The sequence below is a fragment of the Haliotis cracherodii genome, unplaced genomic scaffold (assembly GCF_022045235.1).
Source record: "Haliotis cracherodii isolate W230 unplaced genomic scaffold, xgHalCrac1.p SCAF_8, whole genome shotgun sequence".
In the NCBI taxonomy this organism is placed as follows: Eukaryota; Metazoa; Mollusca; class Gastropoda; order Lepetellida; family Haliotidae; genus Haliotis; species Haliotis cracherodii.
In genome coordinates, this window is record NW_027266341.1 from 39761372 (window position 1) to 39785167 (window position 23796).

Consider the following 23796-nt stretch of genomic DNA (forward strand, 5'->3'; position numbering starts at 1 on the left):
ATACTGTACTGTCTACTTGATACTACACCATCACAATATACTGTACTGTCTACTTGATAAAACACCATCAGAATATACTGTATTATCTACTTGATACTACACCATTACAATATACTGTACTGTCTACTTGATACTACACCATCACAATATACTGTACTGTCTACTTGATAAAACACCATCAGAATATACTGTATTATCTACTTGATACTACACCATTACAATATACTGTACTGTCTACTTGATACTACACCATCACAATATACTGTACTGTTTACTTGTCACCAGTGTCACAATTTACTGTACTGTCTACTTTATACACAGACATTCCTCACCCAGCCCAGTGTGTTGTTCAGACATTCCTCACCCAGCCCAGTGTGTTGTTCAGACATTCCTCACCCATCTCAGCCCAGTGTGTTGTTCAGACATTCCTCACCCAGCCCTTTTTTGTTGTTCAGACGTTCGTCACTAATCTCAGCCCAGTGTGTTGTTCAGACATTCCTCACCCATCTCAGCTTCGTCACGATATGGCTGAAATATTGCCGATGTGACGTTAAACTGTAACTCACCCATCTCAGCCCAGTGTGTTGTTCAGACATTCCTCACCCAGCCCAGTGTGTTGTTCAGACATTCCTCACCCATCTCAGCCCAATGTGTTGTTCAGACATTCCTCACCCAGCCCAGTGTGTTGTTCAGACATTCCTCACCCATCTCAGCCCAGTGTGTTGTTCAGACATTCCTCACCCAGCCCTTTTTTGTTGTTCAGACGTTCGTCACTAATCTCAGCCCAGTGTGTTGTTCAGACATTCCTCACCCATCTAAGCCCAGTGTGTTGTTCAGACATTCCTCACCCATCTGTGCCCAGTGTGTTGTTCAGACATTCCTCACCCAGCCCAGTGTGTTGTTCAGACATTCCTCACCCAGCCCAGTGTGTTGTTCAGACATTCCTCACCCATCTGTGCCCAGTGTGTTGTTCAGACATTCCTCACCCATCTGTGCCCAGTGTGTTGTTCAGACATTCCTCACCCAGCCCAGTTTGTTGTTCAGACATTCCTCACCCAGCCCAGTGTGTTGTTCAGACATTCCTCACCCAGCCCAGTGTGTTGTTCAGACATTCCTAACCCATCTCAGCCCAATGTGTTGTTCAGACATTCCTCACCCAGCCCAGTGTGTTGTTCAGACATTCTTCACCCATCTAAGCCCAGTGTGTTGTTCAGACATTCCTCACCCAGCCCAGTGTGTTGTTCAGACATTCCTAACCCATCTCAGCCCAATGTGTTGTTCAGACATTCCTCACCCAGCCCAGTGTGTTGTTCACATTCCTCACCCATCTCAGCCCAGTGCGTTGTTCAGACATTCCGCACCCAGCCCAGTGCGTTGTTCAGACATTCCGCACCCAGCCAAGGGTGTTGTTCAGACATTCCTCACCCATCTCAGCTTCGTCACGATATGGCTGAAATATTGCCGATGTGACGTTAAACTGTAACTCACCCATCTCAGCCCAGTGTGTTGTTCAGACATTCCTCACCCAGCCAAGGGTGTTGCTTAGACGTTCCTCACCCAGCCAAGGGTGTTGTTTCGACGTTCCTCACCCATCTCGGCCCAGTGTGCTCTGCTTCACAGAAAACAAAACACTTGTGTCGTTTTTGTGATATTTACTAATATCTGTAACATACTCTTTAACATTGGGATAAAATGACAAATCTTACACTTTCAAACATCTATAGTCTAACCAGTAAAGAAGTCCATGTTGGACAAGACCTAACTGATGCCATATCCAATGACAATGTAGTGCAGTGTCATGTGTGAAGAATGGAATAATAACTGATCCTATTTATTCAGGGTATCTTTCAGGGGGACCTTAGGGTTAGAGTCATGAAGTTTACACAAGATAAAAACAGCAACATTTCAATGGTTGTGATTATCCAACATGAACTTGCATACAATGTGTGAAAGTGTCAGAGGCTACAGGCAACCCTACTTATCATCTTATGTTTGGGATAACAACTTTCTGAAGACAATATGAAATCAACACACATTACACACACAAGAGAAAGTAAATTTCCAGCTTCATAATTTGTTACCCCTTTTTGTCCTGCCTAAATGTAACAAGTGTGATTTGATACATCTGAAGAGCTTTCGTCAGTTACCAGTGGCTGTTAACAATTTGATGTTTAGTGCAAACTTGAAACATGTCGTCGGATGGAAGTTGCAATCAGCCAACCTTTGATGAATGCCGGGGACACCGTTGTACATGTTAATGTGATTACCACAGCCAGAGCTTTATCACTTACCAGTAGATGGGAGGTCATAGGTGTATCAGTAAAAGGTGCATTAAGTGAATAAAGTTGTTCAAGTGCAAAGGACAATAAATTAATTCACAATACAAATAACATTGAATCAAATTGTATTGGAAGTGGTTTTTAACACACTAGAATTTCGACTTCAACTTGTTGAACTGGAATATATACTGAAGTTGACAGGCCAACAAGACAAGAGGGAGTCAGAGCAAACTTGAAAATAACATCTCCATGTGATACAAAACTCATTTTGTATATGCTTCACTCCTTTGTATATAGGAAATGAGGAGTGTTTACAATCATCTGTAGCTATGTGTTCCTGGACTATAATATATGGCGCAGGGAATTCTGTATGCCATATGTATGAAAACATAATGTGATTACTTAATGACATTGTAGTTAAAGATAAATGTTACATGAGTTTCAAGATTTCATATCAAATCAGGTCACTCTTAAGACTGATTCTGAACTCAGTCTCAAGGAATTTATAGTGTTCACAAAATTAAGATGAACTCTTCACCTGTAACATCATGAGTATCTTCGATTTTAAGCATTTGTCAGAATGAATAATTTTGATAATCTTAAACCTTGACTAACATTGTTTTAATAATGTTCAGTTTGTGTTGAAATTTTTGAAATGATCTCTGTAAATACCAAAATTGATACAGCTACCTCTTATTGTGTAAGTGTGTCATTCGCTGATGTTCTGGTGTGAGGAGTTATGCCTTCTCCACAACAGCACAGCAGCCCCACAAGCCTACCCAAATCAATCGGAGCCCATTGATCTTACAATCAATACAGTGCTCACAAGAGTGGGCCATTTCTTGCTATCCTAGAAGAAGTCAGGTCTAAATCAGTCAAATTGGGAGAAATCTTCTCGACATGATTCTAGGTTGCATGCATGTGAACAACTTGCGCAGGATTTTTGCATTCACTAATTGATCTGTGTGTCAGCTTATGTGAACTTCAGAGTCTAAACACAATAGTGTAACGAGAAGTGGTAGCAATATTGGTGCTTGATCTCCAAGGACTTTCTGTGTTGGCAACTCCTAATGAAACTATGCAGACAGGAAGCCATATTAGCTTAGTCGCTGTACATTTATTGGCAGTGCCATGTTACACTTACATCAGAACAAATATGGATAAATTAGATGGAGAATATTTTGAAAAAGGTATTCAATGAACTAGACACAGGCCAAGTAAACGAGTACAATAAACCTATGATTAACATTGATCCTGTGCTCCATTTGTCGTGGGGCTGTTTGTTCTGATGTGTGTTGCCTGGCAATCAAAGTAGGCAAGTTGGACAAGCACAAGAACAACACCAAACATAGGAGCATCTTGAAACAAGGAAACACTAGTAATGAAACAAATACCAAAGTGACAAATGTTCTGAATATTGCATATATTTCATTGTTTAAAATATTGTGAACTGAGTGTTTGCCATGAGGTCTGTTCATGCATTACACAGTTTTGGTCTCTGGATTAGAATCTGTATGTCTCTTGACTATATACATTCAGCCCTCCACAGTCAGTCCTGCTCCCTCCGATAAACACATATCCACACTGTCTGCAGGTGCTCATCACACAATTACAAGTTCCTCCAGCAGAGGCTGAGAACTTCTGATTTTACCACAGATACTGAGATCGGTTATTGTATAGGAAGTAACAAGCACAGACAGTTTGGAGAACTGTTTACTGGTGGACACTTGTTGACCAGACCCAGTGGGTCCTGGACTCTGCAACATTTATACCGGATTTAGTCACACTCATACTATAGATTCCCTGACGTTGTCCCCTTCTTCCACATTCATATCTATCACAAAAGAGACATTGTCATGGTCCTGTAAGCTACTTAACTGTGCTGAAACTACCTGAGGTTCTTCTACATCGGGTAGATGACTGTTGAATTCCTGAGTATTTAAATGTCTTTCAAAGTCATCATCATCAAGACATGGTGACATTCGTAAACTGTCCTGACTAGAATTTTCCGAACTAGATGCAGTGATATATTCTGAGTCGCTTCCAGAGAGAGGTGGGAGGGAGCTGTCCTCTGTATCCTTCAGTATGTCCACATCAAAGATCATGCTCTCAGTCCTCAAGCACTCAGTCTCTATCACAGTCTTGCAGTTGTCCAGGTTCATGGTCTCCAGGAGCTTTATGACATGCTGCTGCTGGAGCTTGTACTTTTCATGCAGACGGACCATCTGCAGAGACCCATAGTCCCGCATCTTCAACAGCTGGTTGTTATACCTCTCGCGGATCTGCTCAATCTGATGTGAGCTGTAGTTGCGCAGCCTCCCCACCTGTGTGGTGTAGTTGTCCCTGATGCGGACCACCTGGTACGTGCAGCCCCGCCTCACCCGCTTCAGCTGGGAGTTGTAGTTGTCACTCAGACGGTGGAACTGATTATGATACTGGTCCCTGATGCGGTTCAACTGACCACTGTAATTTTCACGTAGTCTTGCAAATTGTGTTGTCTTGTAAAGATCAAGGTTTTCAAGGAGTTTTCTGATTGCTTCCCTGCGACGTTTGTTGACTAGACGTCGAGCTATTGCTCTGATGATTGAGTATATGATGTTTAGTAGAAGTAAGGAAACAGCACAGCCTGAACCCACAATAATACTCATGACTTTGACATTGAATAAGACACTGTAGTCAAGTCTGATCAGGATTACATCTGAAGAATTGTAGTTTGCATTCATCACTAAGCACTTGTAAGGACCGTTGTCAAGGCGGAGGACATAGTCGATGTAGAGTGAGCCATCATTGAGCAGGACGATCCTGTCCTTGTAGCTGCTGAGACTGGCTTGGTAGGTGGAGCTGTTGTGCCAGTAGTGGGAGGCATGGTAGGAGCTGTTGAGAAGGGTGTCCTCCTTGCTCAGCATGTGGGATATCACCTCGGGGTGGAAGGCATGGTAGGTTAGGATCTGGTGACGGGGCGTGGTCCATATCACCACACTATCAGGATCTGGCTCAAACTCACATGTGATGCGAGCAGGAGATCCAATTGCAAAGTATAACAGTTCTGTTGTATTAATCTGTGGAATTTCTTTACACATTTCATGGAGAGTTGTAGCTTTGGTAAGATGTATTCGTTTACCATCTGAAAGACAGTGTAGGTCCCTACTGAAAACAGTAGAATGGTTGGTGACATATTGTGCTAACCAGGCCAAGCCACAGTTACATGTAAAGTGATTGCCATCTAGCTTTGCTGTTTGCAGGTTGTGATTGTTGTGGAATGTCAGTACTGATAGGCTGGATAGGTTGTTGTGACTGAGATCAATGGATGCCAACTTAGGAAGTTGATCAAATAGGTGTGAATGCACCAATGTTAGGCGAGGATTGTGACTGAGGTTAAGGTGTTTGAGTGATGGAAGACCATGGAAAGCGTCAAAGGCTACATTGGTCAGTGAAGGCATTCTGCTGAGACTGAGCTCTTCCATTTTGTCAAGTCCCCGGAACACTGGAATGCTTATGTTGGGGAATTGGTTATCATCTAGGCTCAGCTCCTGGAGCTTTTCATTTGTACCAGTGAAAGTTAGAGTTACTTCTTGAAGTTTGTTGCCCTCGAAAGAAAGAGAGATGAGATTTGGCATGCTGAAGTATGTGAGAGTATCAATAGTAGTGAGTGAGTTGTGGCTCAGGTCTAGTACCTGAAGACTTCTGAGAGATAAGAATGTACCCTTCTCAATATATCTAAGTTTGTTGTGCTGAAGGTTAAGTTTCTCCAGAGTTTGCAGGCCAAGGAAAGAGAAAGCGAGTAGCTCTGACAGGTCATTGTGGCTTAGATCCAGGACTCGAAGCTGTCCCAGATACAGAAACGTGTCATTCTCAATGCTGGCAATGTTATTATGGCCTAAGTTCAGCTTCTCCATTGTGGTCAAACCTGACAGCATATCACTGTATAAGTCTGTTAGATTGTTGCTGGACAGATTCAACTCTTTCAAAAGTCCTAAAGCTTCAAAGACATTTGGCTGGATGGTAGAAATTGCATTTTGACTTAGGTCAACCGTTTGTAAGTTGTAGAGGTGGTCAAAGACACTAGTATTCAAAGACTGCAGTAAGTTAAAGCTCATGTTGACCTCTTCATGAGAGCTTACTCCTAGCAACACAATTCTGTTGCCGCTGAGGTTGAGAGATGTAACTTCATGGGGCAAATCTTTTGGCACTGTGGTAAGGTTTCCTTGAGCACATACGACCGAGGTGATGTTTGTGATAATGTTTGTAGAGTTTTGGCACACACAGTATTGTGGGCATGAGGCAGAGAGCTGCACCACAGTCCACAGGATGCTTAGTGCTATGGGGACTCTCCTGAACACCCATGATTCCACCTCCCCCATCCCTGGTCCACAGAGGTTGCTACTGCTGCTTCTGCTGCATGCTCACATGCCTGTCTCTCCACGCATCAATGGCTGGGCTGGCTGTCTTGGAGGGGCTGAAAGTGGACACAAACAATCATTTAATTATATCTATCAATGCCTTAACGACAAATATCTTGTATATCGCTATGGAAATATTTGGTTGTTTAGTACTCAATAATTCTAAATTAGTTTTACCTGAAACATCCCACTTTAAGAACTGACTTATAATTAACCAGCAATTATAGATCTTTTTTCATGGAGACATATACACTGTTGAACATTATCACAGATTAAAGTGAATTTCAGTATTTGAGTTATGGTGTGAAGCTCATACATTTATTACCTGCCATGTTGTCACCTGGAGCAGAAATCCCTACCTACAGTATTATCTCTGATCTTGTGTGTCAGTATTACATTTGAATGCTAAGTATAAAATGGATTGCAAAGTCGGATGCTGGCAACTCACACCATCTAAAACCCTACGCTCTTGGCCGACAACAAGCACAGTGTACTGCATCAGTAAATACCAAATATTTTGTGATTGAAAAGAATCTGATGAGTTGATAGGAACTCTCTGAACACTTGTCTGTGTCGTCAGGCCAGCTAGCACATAGCACATACATGTGCTGTTGCATGAAGCTGAAGGACTGGAGTAGTCTCTCCAGAACCAGTTTGTACATGTAGCATGATCTCAAAGAAAGTCTGCCTCAGCATGTTAAGCAGTGGTAACTGGGCTCCCCACTTGCCACCACACATGGCAGAAGGCTCACCGCACTCAGTGTCCCACTCCACTGCCATATGCTCACATTGTGTCTGCTGCTGTTAGCTATTGTTCTCTGCACCAGTTGCTGTTGTGTTTATTACATACAGAATCAGGTCCTGAAACATTTCCTTGGCAGTAGTTTATGTGTGTACTGTTGCAGAATCTTACAATTAACCAAGGTACAGTGTTACTCAATCTTATTAAAACCAGATCTTAGTTCTCGCTATCGCTAAACAAAGATCTGAGGACATCCCATTACGGGTCACGTCAGACCGACCTTGTGCGAACTTTGACCGACCAATGGAATGACCAATCAGAAGGCAACTTTCTCGTGCTTTACGGCACAAATTTCAAATTGGCGACTACGCTTCGAAATATATTTTGACAAATTCTTGATTACAAATTTGAAACCTGAACAAAAAAACATTCTGGAATGGCTAATAGATGGTCTAGATTGTAAGGATTCAGTCGTTAAACCTGTAACTATCGTTCGGAATAACCCATGTTAAAGTTTTCGAGATTGCATGATTAGAAGTCACATTCCGACTGTCACTTTCATAATCTGGTAAGCGACGCACTGATTGGTTGGATGAAAGGTCGTTCTGACGTGACCCTTAATGGGATGTCTTCAGATCTTTGTTTAGCGGTAGTGAGAACTAAGGTCTGATTTTAATGAGATTGAGTGTTACTTGGTATTGGAATTCTAAACCACAATTAAAAGGGAAAACATCTCTCAGACGTAGAGAAGCTTGTGACAGGTTACAGTGTATTAAAGATTACATTTAGACATGGTAGAGTATAGATTCCAGCTATATGACGGCGGCCTGTAAATAATCAAGTCTTGACCAGACAATACAGTAATTGACATCACGAACATAGATCTTTGCAATTTGGATACAATAACATGCATTAAGTCAGTGAGCCTTACAACCCAATCACGTTAGTTGCATCTTGCGACAAGCAGCTGTGGAGGCAGTAAAAATTGCAAAAGCAGTTTGGTCTTAAATAACCATGTGACATTTACCAGTATTGATTTCCTGAACTTGAAATTTAATTGAAAGGCAATCTCCTTTATCACAATGATTGGTTGAGCTATTCTGTCTTTCAAGATATTTGCGTACTATGTCTTAAGTAACTATCCTTGACGGAGGCTGGGACAGTGGCATGTGGTCAGGAAGCAGGGTCGGCTGGGGTATTACAAGTTCAGTAATGTCACTGTTAACTTGGGATTGACAGTATTGCCAGTTGCTACTGCTGTGAACAGTACTGCCTCCATGCTAAATGATACTAAATCAACACTAATTGTCTATGCAATTACCAAATAGGTCAGATGTTGAATGTAGTGGACACCAGGGGTGAAAGGCCTTCATGACTGCCAATGTTGTGTAGTGTATTGATTCGCAATGGGAAGATAGGCTGGGTTCTCAGAACAATGAAGGAAATATTCACATGATGAATAAAACATTTCAGTGCAGATGTTCTATGTCAGGGGGAGAACATGGTGGTAATTGTAGCCTTCCTCAGATTGTTTACCAACGTTGTATGTTTATGAATGCTATTTCACCATTATGAGGTTAGACTAATACACAATAATATTAAATGGACCAACTCCGTCGGGGAGGCATGGAAGCATTACATGATGCACCAGTTGAAATAGTATTAGGCTTGTATGATGGCTAAACTGAAGGGAAAATAGAACTGTAAGACCTTATGTAATAGTTCCTTCTGTTGGCTCATCGTCAGGAGTCATTTCTAATAGTAGGGAGCCTCTTAGATACATTACTACCTTTTCAACAAACAACTGAAGTATGAGGAGTAGAATATATGTTCTAGCTATTTCCCAGTGTTATGTAGGTTGAACTTGTGGGTGTATAGAGTCACCCTCCCACACAATAGTATGGTTAGTATACATGTGACCTCAGATTTAACATTGGTTATCAAGTGACACTTTCTGAGATTTCTCATAGAGAATCTATTACCGCCACACTTTTCTCCATATATGTTACACAAGTGGAATACAGTCGATAGAACAAATAACTATCCTAATTATTCTACTGCATTTGCCTTTTAGAACGGAGTCAAGTATTCATACTTTTTAAAAATATTACACTGAAAATTTTGAAATATATCATGTTTATTTGTCCCAAAACCAGCTGGCTGTGGTAAAGTCTGTTAGATACTAATAAACTGACAGTTGAAGGACAATATTTAAGATTGATCCTACTTAGAGCATGTGTAATCTCAGTTGACCTATGAGCTGTGGCCTGTTGAGATTGGGTGAAAGAGAATGATATCACAGATAAGAGATGGCTGATTGTTTATGAAATGGTGTTCCTCGCTTCATATTTGATATAAACAGGCATGAATTAAGTACAGAATTTCACTGTGCAGAAGCATGTCTAATGCAAATTATTGATCTTCACAGTGACATTACTCTCTGGTACTGTAAAACTGAAACAGATCCTCAAGCACATCTAATTCTTCCTTCTGATAGTGAAAGTGGCGAATATTGAATGATGGGGAAGTAATTATTCAGTGTGGTAGTGAACGAGGACATGTCATGTTGAGGGGATATTGCCTACTACATTGACTGGGTACTGGGAATCAGAAGAGCTGTGGTGGAGGACAGAAGAACCAAAGCATAAGAAGGTAAAACAATGGGTGGAGGACAGAAGAGCCTGGACACAACAGGGCACAGATATGGGTGAAGGACAGAAGAGCCTGGACACAACAGGGCACAGATATGGGTGGAGGACAGAAGAGCCTGGACACAACAGGGCACAGATATGGGTGGAGGACAGAAAAGCCTGGACACAACAGGGCACAGATATGGGTGGAGGACAGAAGAGCCTGGACACAACAGGGCACAGATATGTGAAGAGGACAGAAGAGCCTGGACACAACAGGGCACAGATATGGGTGGAGGACAGAAGAGCCTGGACACAACAGGGCACAGATATGTGAGGAGGACAGAAAAGCCTGGACCCAACAGGGCACAGATATGTGAGGAGGACAGAAGAGCCTGGACCCAACAGGGCACAGATATGGGTTGAGGACAGAAGAGCCTGGACACAACAGGGCACAGATATGTGTGGAGGACAGAAGAGCCTGGACCCAACAGGGCACAGATATGGGTTGAGGACAGAAGAGCCTGGACCCAACAGGGCACAGATATGTGTGGAGGACAGAAGAGCCTGGACCCAACAGGGCACAGATATGGGTTGAGGACAGAAGAGCCTGGACACAATAACATTTCTTTTCTCACATCAATAAAAACAAACCTGAAAGTATATCTGAAGTAGTATCCCAATCCAGAGCCTATCATGTATGTTATGTACAGCAGAACTTACTCTCTTGCTCAGGGGTTGTATGTCGTATTTCATTCATATAGCATTATATGGCAGGGAAAGTAGCTCCCCCACTTTTATGGTGATTAGCTTGGGAGATTTAGGATGTAGACGCTTCAGACATAACACTTGGTTCACACCAGCTGGGACACAGCAGACATATCTCCAATACGCTAAGGTTACTGTTGCTATATTTGTAGTAATGTCAAAATAAACCACTATCAGCTTTGACTGAGATGTGAGAGCTAATTAGCGGTAGTTAGTTTTAAGGAATGCAGCTGGTTGGAAGATTGGGCCATAATTAGGGGTAGACACTGCTTGTCAAATCCAACTCCTCCTCAGGTCATTTCAGACTGGTGGTTCATGTAAAATTGTTCCTCTCAAATTTCACTAGTCCTGGACTAACAGACGAGTGGCCGTGTCTATCCCTGATAATCTGTATGAGAGACATGCTTGGTGTAGCAACACAAAACAAATGCAGCCATGGAAGTATAACATTAGCATAGCTGTGTTGTTTGTTATAGAGTGTCTGCACATGCAGTTAAGCCTTGTGCAAAATGTTGCGACTTGCTCACTCTGTAAATATATCCAGCAGGAACTGGATTGCAGAGAAGTGTTGTGTAGGAGTTGTTTAACTGGAATCTGCAGGGAAACCTTGATCAGGATTTGTAACACTCTCCCTCATGTCATGATTGACAATTGGTTCTACTACTACTACTACTACTACTACTACTACTGATAATAATAATAGTGAGTGAGTATGACTTTACGCCGCTTTTAGCGATATTCCAGCAATATATAGCAGGGGACACTAGAAATGGACTTCACACATTGTACCCATGTCGGGAACCGAACCTGGGTCTTCGGCATGACGAGCGAACACTTTAACTACTAGGCTACCCAACAGTACACTTATATAGCACATGATTCCACATAAAAACGTTATATTTAGGTCAGTGTGAATATGTAGTCAAATGAAGTGAGGCAATAAAGAAAAGAGGTTTCCGATGGAGTGGGACAGGCATCGATACCATATGCTGTGACACCCAACTTACAGCCTGGTGTTTAGTGTGGCAGCAGGGATGAAGCTTTGCCTCCCCAGTAGTGAGCAGAAATAACATCCCCACCAGGAGGGAGATGGCAGCAGGGCTCAACAATCACAGTACTGTGGTATGAGGGCACACACATTAAAAACATCCATATACTCCAATGAGCTGCTGCCTTTTTATCACAAGGTTATGTGTATACATCAGTATCACTATTATTGTATGGCTAATAGCAAGGTAACCCATCAGTTCAAAGGACATAGTATGATTAAGGCCCTTTCTTGGCACACATCATAAGCATAATTTAGGAAGCGAGACAAACTTTTAGAACTTGGCATGAAAGTTATCATGTTTGTCCATAACAGTGAGAATTTTTTTTGGTTCAACACTGGCATCTGTTGAACTTGAAAATTTATTCTAAATGACAGACGTGTGTACTTGGACATGTCAGAAGTCCAAAAGTGCAAGTGAAATAAAGAAAAAGGGCTGTTAGTCAGCTATTAATACATGTCTGATAATTTCAAACTTGTGTGTATCTTTGAAATGTACTGAATGAAACCACAGCACCATCTTTTGGTTTGCTACACATTCAGATGTTTGAGAAGTGAGGGGTAGCCTGTGGATGGAGGAGTGTACAGTAACATGATCAGCACATTTACAAGCAGTCGCTCACACTGCTGGCTACACAGAAGCTACCACACCCAGACAATGATATAGCCATGCCCCAGTAGCTGCTCACACACCTGCCTCCTGCCATTGATCAGACCTAGGCTGTTAATGGCACTTATTGAACTGGGCTATCATGCAGCTATCGATGAAAGCCAGATGTAGTACAGTTTAGTAGACCTATTCACAGCAGCAGTAGTCACTGAAAGTCAGCTTAAACTAAGCATTATGGTCAAAATTGAATAAGTTAAACTTTACTTCCACTACATTTGATGAATGGTCCTGAATTCTGGTACAGCTTGTTGTCAGATCAATCAGCTAAAGTAGTGTTGTGTCTTGGATATATTCTGTCTACACATAGTCAATGTGTCCATCACCTCTATTTACCCTCTTTGTTCACTGTGAGCATACAATGCATTACCTGGCAAGAGAGAGCTGTCTCCACACGGGGTCCTCATGTGTGACTGTACGATGCTGAGAGAGGCAGAGAGAGGCCCCGTTATGTTGTCACTGATGCTGTCCTATCTGGCCTCATTAATAGCTCCTCGTGCTATCTGTGACACATCTTTATCAGGGGTCAAATGATTGTTTGCTACATAACTACACAAACAAAATGTATTTGATGGTGATTCTTTCAAGGAGAAATATTAATATCATGGAGATATTTCAATTTCCTTGTGACATTTCATGTCCGTTTGTGCAGTGAGAAAGGAAAAAGCTTAGCCTGTGTATGGAATCATGTGAAAGTGTTAATATTGATGTTGAATACCCACAACACAATTGGCTCCTATCTAGAGCATGTCCTGATTACCTGAATCTTAATGTGCTAACGACCCACCCTTCAGCTGAAACTTATCTTTGACAGTGTTGCTGATAAGAAAATCAGTTTATTTAGAAATCGGATAGTTAATACAACCCAAGATTAGACTGATGATTGATTCCACCATTAGACCATGATGGTCCAGACTTGATTATTTACAGACCGCCATCTTATAGCTGGAATATTGCTGAGTGCGGCGTTAAACAACAAACCAACAACAACAACCATGATGATTAATAAAACCCAAGATTAGACTGATGATTGATACAACCCAAGATTAGACTGATGATTGATACAACCCAAGATTAGACTGATGATTGATACAACCCAAGATTAGACTGATGATTAATTCCACCATTAGACCATGATGATTGATTCCACCATTAGACCATGATGATTGATTCCACCATTAGACCATGATGATTAATACAACCCAAGATTATACTGATGATTAATACAACCCAAGATTAGACTGATGATTGATACCACCCAAGATTAGACTGATGATTAATTCCACCATTAGACCATGATGTTTGATTCCACCATGAGACCATGATGATTGATTCCACCATTAGAGCATGATGATTAATACAACCCAAGATTAGACTGATGATTAATACAACCCAAGATAAGACTGATGATTGATACAAACCAAGATTAGACTGATGATTGATACAACCCAAGATTAGACTGATGATTAATACAACACAAGATTAGACTGATGATTAATTCCACCATTAGACCATGATTGATTCCACCATTAGACCATGATGAATGATTCCACCATTAGACCATGATGATTGATTCCACCATTAGACCATGATGATTGATACAACCCAAGATTAGACTGATGATTAATTCCACCATTAGACCATGATTGATTCCACCATTAGACCATGATGATTGATTCCACCATGATACCATGATGATTGATTCCACCATGAGACCATGATGATTGATTCCACCATTACAGCATGATGATTAATACAACCCAAGATTAGACTGATGATTAATACAACCCAAGATAAGACTGATGATTGATACAACCCAAGATTAGACTGATGATTGATACAACACAAGATTAGACTGATGATTGATACAACACAAGATTAGACTGATGATTAAGACAACCCAAGATTAGACTGATGATTAATTCCACCATTAGACCATGATTGATTCCACCATTAGACCATCATGATTGATTCCACCATTAGATCATGATGATTGATTCCACCATTAGACCATGATGATTGATTCCACCATTAGACCATGATGATTAATACAACCCAAGATTAGACTGATGATTGATACAACCCAAGATTAGACTGATGATTGATACAACCCTAGATTAGACTGATGATTGATACAACCCAAGATTAGACTGATGATTGATACAACCCAAGATTAGACTGATGATTAATTCCACCTTTAGAGAATGATGATTGATACAACCCAAGATTAGACTGATGATTAATTCCACCATTAGACCATGATTGATTTCAACATTAGACCATGATGAATGATTCCACCATTAGACCATGATGAATGATTCCACCATTAGACCATGATGATTGATACAACCCAAGATTAGACTGATGATTAATTCCACCATTAGACCATAATTGATTCCACCCTTAGACCATGATGATTAATTCCACCATTAGACCATGGTGATTGACTTTACCATTAGACCATGATGATTGATTCCACCATTAGACCATGATGATTGATTCCACCATTAGATCATGATGATTGATTCCACCATTAGACCATGATGATTGATTCCATCATTATACCATGATGATTATGTACAAAGTCCATAAGCACCGGGAAGTATTGACCATTAGGTAGGATCTGTGTGTAAGTCCTCTTACAAATTGTAAATGATAGTCAGATGTCCGCCACATCTGTAGCATGTGTAGGCCACGAACTGTATTTGATGGTGTCCACCTAGACAGGCCATCTCTCAGCTTTTAAGCGACTCCTTGTCCTAACAGGTTTGCATTATATGGTTGCACCTTTCGCCCTAATGAGGAATGGTAAAGCGTCCGCTCAGGGTTCGTTCCCAAAAAGAAGTTAAAAGATGGTACTTGTTGTTACTCAGTCTGGCATTAGCATTAAGGGGCTAAATCAAGGACGTGTTGGCTCGGAGTCAGTGCGTCTGAGTGGGGTGTCCATTTTAAACTGCGGCATGGTATCTCAATGTGCTAGCACTATAAATCAGCATCAGTCCGGACTAGTACAATAAGCCACACAGACACACACCTCACCTCAACTCACCTCATGAGGACAAAACTACTGTAGGTCTTGCTCATGAAGCGTATGATATTCATGATGAGTATTGTTGTTTGCGAGGGATAAGTCATTATTGATTTCATGCCAGTTACACACTAAAGCAAGCTGATGAGAAAGGTAAGGTAATTACTGTGAGTAGTAATGCTATTTGTGTGCCCCCCACAGGTGCCTCCTCCCCATGGTCGGAACATGAGTTGTTAGGCAGCATGAAGCTACATGGAGAGTGCGCTTAGTGTATGCAGTAATTTCCGGTTGTGTCTGATTAGTGAAGGTATTTTACACACACTGCTGCCAGTCGGGGAGTTTGGGAGGCTGGATATTGATACTGGACAACAGCCAAGGGAAGGGGGGGGGGGGGGGGGGGGGGGGGGGTGGAGGGAGGCCCAGGTAGGGGAGGGCTGGGGTCTAGGGAGGGGAGGCCCAGGTAGGGGAGGGCTTGGGAGGATGGACATGGAGATGTGACCCACTAGGGTGTACATTGATCACCATGAATACATGAAAGATGTGGCAGCATGCAGGTTTTTCTTCAAGAAGGTCTCAATTCTTATACCTGGATATAAAAATGATGCCCATCAGACTGAAGAGTATATTAAACATTATGGTTTAGAAGAGAAACTTGTAATTGCTATGTTAAAGTGAGTACTGAAGAATTATTGATTGCATGAAATAGCATTACGAGGAGATTATGGTGGATAGAGTGCAAAACCTAATTACTACCATCTGCTGGTGGTGGTGTCACTCACAGCTGTGTACATGGTAGAACTGGAGATGACCTGTTGGTTCAATATGTCAGGGGGATGTGTATAGGGTTACTTATGTGTTGTGAAGTGGGGATGCAGTGGGGGATGCAGACCTGGTGTGTGGGGGATGCAGTACTGGTGTTTTGGGGATGCAGTACTGATGCAGTACAGATGTGTGGGGGCTGCAGTACTGATGTGTGGGGATGCAGTACTGGTTTGTGGGGGATGCAGTACTGATGCATTACTGGTGTTTTGGGGATGCAGTACTGATGCAGTACAGATGTGTGGGGGCTGCAGTACTGATGTGTGGGGATGCAGTACTGGTTTGTGGGGGATGCAGTACTGATGCATTACTGGTGTGTGGGGGATGCAGTACTGATGTGTGGGGGATGCAGTACTGGTGTGTGGGGGATGCAGTACTGATACATTACTGGTGTGTGGGGGATGCAGTACTGGTGTTTTGGGGATGCAGTACTGATGCAGTACAGATGTATGGGGGCTGCAGTACTGATGTGTGGGGATGCAGTACTGGTTTGTGGGGGATGCAGTACTGATGCATTACTGGTGTGTGGGGGATGCAGTACTGATGTGTGGGGGATGCAGTACTGGTGTGTGGGGGATGCAGTACTGATGCAGTACAGATGTGTGGGGGATGCAGTACTGATGTGTGGGGGATGCGGTACTGATGCATTACTGATGTGTGGGGGATGCGGTACTGATGTGTGGGGGATGCGGTACTGATGTGTGGGGGATGCGGTACTGATGCATTACTGGTGTGTGGGGATGCATTACTGGTGTGTGGGGGATGCAGTACTGGTGTGTGGGGGATGCAGTACTGATGTGTGGGGATGCATTACTGGTGTGTGGAGTATGCGGTGCTGATGTGTGGGGTATGCGGTACTGATGTGTGGGGGATGCAGTACTGATGTGTGGGGATGCAGTACTGATGTGTGGGGATGCAGTACTGATGTGTGGGGATGCATTACTGGTGTGTGGGGGATGCAGTACTGATGCATTACTGGTGTGTGGGGGATGCAGTATTGGTGTGTGGGGGATGCAGTACTGATGTGTGGGGGATGCAGTACTGATGTGTGGGGGATGCAGTACTGATGTGTGGGGGATGCAGTACTGGTGTGTGGGGTATGCGGCACTGATGTGTGGGGGATGCAGTACTCGTGTGTGGGGGATGCAGTACTGATGCATTACTGGTGTGTGGGGGATGCAGTACTGATGTGTGGGGGATGCAGTACTGGTGTGTGGGGTATGCGGCACTGATGTGTGGGGGATGCAGTACTGGTGTGTGGGGTATGCGGCACTGATGTGTGGGGGATGCAGTACTCGTGTGTGGGGGATGCAGTACTGATGCATTACTGGTGTGTGGGGGATGCAGTACTGATGCATTACTGGTGTGTGGGGGATGCAGTATTGGTGTGTGGGGGATGCAGTACTGATGTGTGGGGATGCAGTACTGATGTGTGGGGATGCATTACTGGTGTGTGGGGGATGCAGTACTGATGCATTACTGGTGTGTGGGGGATGCAGTATTGGTGTGTGGGGGATGCAGTACTGATGTGTGGGGGATGCAGTACTGATGTGTGGGGGATGCAGTACTGGTGTGTGGGGTATGCGGCACTGATGTGTGGGGGATGCAGTACTCGTGTGTGGGGGATGCAGTACTGATGCATTACTGGTGTGTGGGGGATGCAGTACTGATGTGTGGGGGATGCAGTACTGGTGTGTGGGGTATGCGGCACTGATGTGTGGGGGATGCAGTACTGGTGTGTGGGGTATGCGGCACTGATGTGTGGGGGATGCAGTACTCGTGTGTGGGGGATGCAGTACTGATGCATTACTGGTGTGTGGGGGATGCAGTACTGATGTGTGGGGGATGCAGTACTGGTGTGTGGGGTATGCGGCACTGATGTGTGGGGGATGCAGTACTGGTGTGTGGGGTATGCGGCACTGATGTGTGGGGGATGCAGTACTGATGCATTACTGGTGTGTGGGGGATGCAGTACTGATGCATTACTGGTGTGTGGGGGATGCAGTACTGATGTGTTGGGATGCAGTACTGGTTTGTGGGGGATGCTGTTGATTTATGGGGGATGCTGTTGATTTATGGGTGTTGAAGTCTCAGTGATCATAGCATGACAGGGAATTGTAGTGCTGAATTAAGACTAGTCCACACAACAAGCTGACAGACATCTGCAGGAAATACAGTCCTACTGAGGATGTTCTACACTGCCTGTTATGTGGTGACGTCAGGACCACTTCTGTATGTGGCAGACAGAAATAGTCTGGATAGCTATAGACTGTCTGCCACAAGGGCGGGCACTCCTGGTGCTAGGACATTGCTAGGAGCAATCGCATGGAATAACTGTTATGTTGATAACGCCAGCTGTAGGTGATAGGGAGCTTGGAGAACAATGCCCTACCAGTTTGTCAAGTGTTACAAATACTGATATATTTGTCCTGTTGACTCAAAAATAGAAAGAAAGAAATGTTTGTGTGCATCCTACTCTTGATATAAGATATATTCTACCATGAATTTGAAATTTACTCGATTCTGATTGGTCAATCAGAGGCTGTTAAATCAAAATTAACCCCCTCTGATTGAAACAGCTGGTTTGACGGCCGCATCACTGCAGAAGCTAATATTCATAGAATAGTACTATTTTCAGTCATTGTCATACACATATACTACTTTGGAGGCATATTTTAATAATTGTATCTACAATTACAGGTTACAAAATGCACAGATGCAGTTACTAAAATATTCGAAGGATGTGTGGCAATACATTTCAAGCAAAAAACACGACCGAAATCTACAAAGGGAATGTATTTACATTTTGGAGACAACAGAGAGATTGGAATTTTGGCACTTTTCTATATACGACTGTGATGTCATATCTTTTGCGGCACAATGACCGATATGACGTCATAACAGTGACATGCGATGTAGAGCGAAAGCCTTGCAAAGCTTGCTAAGTTTGTTTAGTTTGCTTAGATTTAACTGCGCTAAATTTAACAAATTCAATTTGGCGCGGTTAAATCGATAGGTAACCTAGCTCTACATTGAAAACACAGTAGGTTTATCTCCTAAATGAAGTAGATGTTGGAGCAGTAGAATCTGAGAAGGGTGTTGAAATGTGAATATCATTAGTTACCCACAGTTGACATGTATATGGTAATTAACCTTGTTCATAACATATGGTAATTACATCAAATTACCAACAGGATCTGAGGCCACGTTACTCGGTCACTTGTGGTTTTTTATGTTATTTTTTTGCTACAACTGAAATATCAAATGTCAAACCGTTTGCATCAATGATGTGAAACAGTTTGCCCCATTTTCCCTTCACTACATTGCACCCTCTAACTCAGCCTATTTGAAGGTCACTGGACACACTGGAAGAATCCACACGATGGAGGGCATGAACAATTACTAACTTTGATTAATGTCACATATAGCTGCTGTAGTGTAACATACTTGTTCATGTCGAGGGTTGTGTAGATATGATGGACAGCCTTCAAGGTACTCACTGGCACACAACAGATACAACACTAGACACTATCAGTCTATATGTCAGGCTTATCATCTGACAACAGTCGCCAGGTCAAACTGGGTGTTGTGTGATGTGTGTTGGAAACTGGGTGTTGTGTGATGTGTGCAGGAAACTGGGTGATGTGTGATGTGTGCAGGAAACTGGGTGATGTGTGCTGGAAACTGGGTGTTGAGTGATGTGTGCAGGAAACTGGGTCTTGTGTGATGTGTGCAGGAAACTGGGTGTTGTGTGCTGGAAACTGGGTGTTGAGTGATGTGTGCAGGAAACTGGGTGTTGTGTGATGTGTGCAGGAAACTGGGTGATGTGTGCTGGAAACTGGGTGTTGAGTGATGTGTGCAGGAAACTGGGTGTTGTGTGATGTGTGCAGGAAACTGGGTGATGTGTGCTGGAAACTGGGTGTTGAGTGATGTGTGCAGGAAACTGGGTGTTGTGTGATGTGTGCAGGAAACTGGGTGATGTGTGCTGGAAACTGGGTGTTGAGTGATGTGTGCAGGAAACTGGGTGTTGTGTGATGTGTGCAGGAAACTGGGTGTTGTGTGATGTGTGCAGGACACTTGGTGTTGTGTGATGTGTGATGTTTGTAGGAAACTGGGTGTTTTGTGATGTGTGTTGGAAATTGGGTGTTGTGTGATGTGTGCAGGAAACTGGGTGTTGTGTGATGTGTGCAGGAAACTGGGTGTTGTGTGATGTGTGCAGGAAACTGATTGTTGTATGATTTGTGCAGGAAACTGGTTGTTGATATGCTGTGTTGTGTGTAAGGGGATGGTTGTTAATATGCTGTGTTGTGTGTAAGAGGATGGTTGTTAATATGCTGTGTTGTGTGTAAGAGGATGGTTGTTGATATGCTGTGTTGTGTGTAAGGGGATGGTTGTTAATATGCTGTGTTGTGTGTAAGGGGATGGTTGTTAATATGCTGTGTTGTGTGTAAGGGTATGGTTGTTAATATGCTGTGTTTAGTCACAATGTCAAGTTACGAATCAGATCACAGGGGCCAGTCCTGTCAGCCTGACACTGACATTATAACCAGGCCTGTGTTCAGACACTGTTACTAAAGCCACACCTCCGACATAGGGGCCTCGATATTATTACATTAACTGAAATCTAGTTCAGTATACTGACGACACATCTGTGGAACAAATCAACAACCTGAAGACAAGAGCTAGCTGCAAGCCTTTGCGTTGTGCAATCTATATTGTGATGCCATTGCATTGCATTATTAAAGTTCATCAGCATGCCATAAAAACAAACGGAAATCTGTGAATAATAACTTGTCATATAAACTTGTACCCGGGGTACATTTTGATGGTAAACCGAGAATTATAACGGGGGGTGGGGGGTGGCGGTTTGTTCCATCCTGCAGGGGTCACTGCTTCATACCAGACTGCTGATGCTACAGTTGGGATATGACATCACATCCCATCAGACAATGGGGTACTGTGGTGCGGGACCTGGGTTCACTGCTTCATACCAGTCTGCTGATGCTACAGTTGGGATATGACGTCAGTTCCATCAGACAATGGGGTACTGTGGTGCGGGACCAGTGGTCACTGCTTCACACCAGACTGCTGATGCTACAGTTGGGATATGACGTCACATCCCATCAGACAATGGGGTACTGTGGTGCGGGACCTGGGTTCACTGCTTCATACCAGTCTGCTGATGCTACAGTTGGGATATGACGTCAGTTCCATCAGACAATGGGGTACTGTGGTGCGGGACCTGGGTTCACTGCTTCATACCAGTCTGCTGATGCTACAGTTGGGATATGACGTCAGTTCCATCAGACAATGGGGTACTGTGGTGCGGGACCAGTGGTCACTGCTTCACACCAGTCTGCTGATGCTACAGTTGGGATATGACGTCAGTTCCATCAGACAATGGGGTACTGTGGTGCGGGACCTGGGTTCACTGCTTCATACCAGTCTGCTGATGCTACAGTTGGGATATGACGTCCCATCACATCAGACAGACAATGGGCTATGGGACCAAGAAGCTCAAACAGTGGAAGAAGTTGCTTTTGAAGTGATGATAAAAGGGTTAATTTTGTTGATCAGCAAGCAAAGTAGTCTGTGTCAAAGTCACAGTGAAAGTCACGAGTGCCTGTGGGCCTCAAGAAGCTGCTCATTTCAAGTTGACAGCTATATTAGAGGTCACTCCAAGTGTAGTCACGTGCCAGGTAAAATATGTATTGTCAGTCCTTGTCAGATGCTCCAGAAGTGTCAACAGAATTATGAGACAGAATTGTAAGACAAAATTAGATATGCCTGCTGACACTTGATTTGAAGGTTAGATGATACAAAGAAGGATGTCCTGAAAACCCTTGTTTAGATCATGAAATTGGCCTGAAATGACCTGGTGTTGTGGGATCATTTTCAATTTCGACCAGCTGTTTTATACTGCACAACATAGACTAACAACTGTTTGCAGAATTACCATAGTAACGATGATGACATTCCAAATCTAGGAATTAAAATTAATTTTTTCTAAAGGTAAACATTAAAACCCCTTAGGTCCATGTTTTTGGCCTTGTTATTAGGGAAATACAAGTCACATCTACAAAGCAATAGGTGTTACATCGATGGTTATAACGACATCCAAGTTGCATTTGTACTGACATTCGCTGCAGACTTGGGGTGAGTATCAGTCTCCCCAAGCATGTATTTGATACCAGATGTGAGTGGTGTGTTGAACTTGGCCTTTGAGGAAGTCTCTAGGTTTACTGATATAAACAAGGTTGTGTGACCTGACCCTTCCTTTCCTGACTGGGGTCACGCTTCTAGGGTGCATGTTAGCGGGAGGGTTCTTCTATTTTAAGCAGTGTTAAGACTTGTAACATGAAACGGTGTTAAGATCTTGTACGGATGTGGTTTTATGTGGCAAGTTATAGTTGTGTATCACATTGAAGATATATCAGTATCCAATGTGACGGGTCTTGCAAAATATACCAGGTAATGATTTAGTCTGCAAGGATAACCTTAGGGAAACAGCCTGAAGCTGGATGATGTATGGAGTTATACTTCTGAAACTGATCACTTTTGACACTAGAGTTATAACAGAGTACCTGAATAGTTAGTCCAATTTTGCTAGAAACAAGTCTGACACATAAAGGGTTGCCTTGGTGTTGCTTGTGTCCTGACAGTGATCCAGCCTTCCTCACACACTGTAAGTCAGTTGGTGCCTGCATCTCAGAAGACTATGACTCATAACAACTAAAGCATGGATGTATAGAGGTTAGCACTAAGACAGGATTCAGAAATGTTCAGCTGCAGAGTAGCCAGAACACACAACAGCGTGAGCTGCCTGCTGGTCACAGACAGATCACAAAGTAAGAGCCCAACTGACACCCCCCCATCACTTACCCACAAGCTGTGGAGAACCCCGGTGGCCCACATTGTCTTCATTTCACACAACATAAAAAATTCCGTCCAAATTTTAATTGTGGCTGTGCATGTGAAAGGAGAGAACGAATGAGCAAGTACAGGCTCTGATGCTCCTGGCTGCTCAAACCTATTGATTCTGGTAGTGTGCTTGCTTGGGCATCTCCACTGCTTTTGTGGGGGTGGCAGCTTGCAAGCTCAGTCTGGATGCAGTAAGAGAGAAAGGCTAGTCCATTATCACTGCTCTCCCTGTTATGCTGTGAGGTGAAATGAATACATCCTGTTAACTAGGTTTCTAGGTTTATTGTTCTCAGTCAAAGTAGGAACATTTGTTATGAATAAAAGCAAGGGGAAGACATTTTTCAGCATGACACTGTTGTGATAAATCTTAAAAACATTTCCAGAATAACTGTTGGTAGGTATGATTCATTTGGAATAAATGTTGGTCTTTTGTGTATGGTTTCTCATTGTTATTTAGTGATCAATTCATGAAACTGAGCATAATTCCTAAATAG

General features: G+C 43.0%; 2 protein-coding genes across 6 annotated transcripts in view; one reads left to right on the forward strand and one right to left on the reverse strand.

Annotated features, from left to right (window-relative positions):
• LOC139449841 (cytokine-like nuclear factor N-PAC) overlaps positions 1-23796 on the forward strand; it is an 88800-nt gene that overhangs the window by 44752 nt on the left and 20252 nt on the right. The gene's annotated exons all lie outside the window — the stretch shown is intronic.
• LOC139449815 (leucine-rich repeat and immunoglobulin-like domain-containing nogo receptor-interacting protein 2) lies at positions 1671-23423 on the reverse strand. Its single transcript, XM_071231354.1, has 2 exons — positions 23264-23423; positions 1671-6735 (listed from the first exon to the last, which is right to left on the reverse strand). The coding sequence occupies exon 2, from the start codon at positions 6638-6640 to the stop codon at positions 4067-4069; it is 2574 nt and encodes an 857-aa protein (XP_071087455.1). The 5' UTR covers positions 6641-6735; positions 23264-23423; the 3' UTR covers positions 1671-4066.

What these genes read in the sequence shown, in the direction of transcription:
- LOC139449815 (XM_071231354.1), bottom strand. Translation starts at nt 6,640, where the DNA reads ATGGGGGAGGTGGAATCATGGGTGTTCAGGAGAGTCCCCATAGCACTA.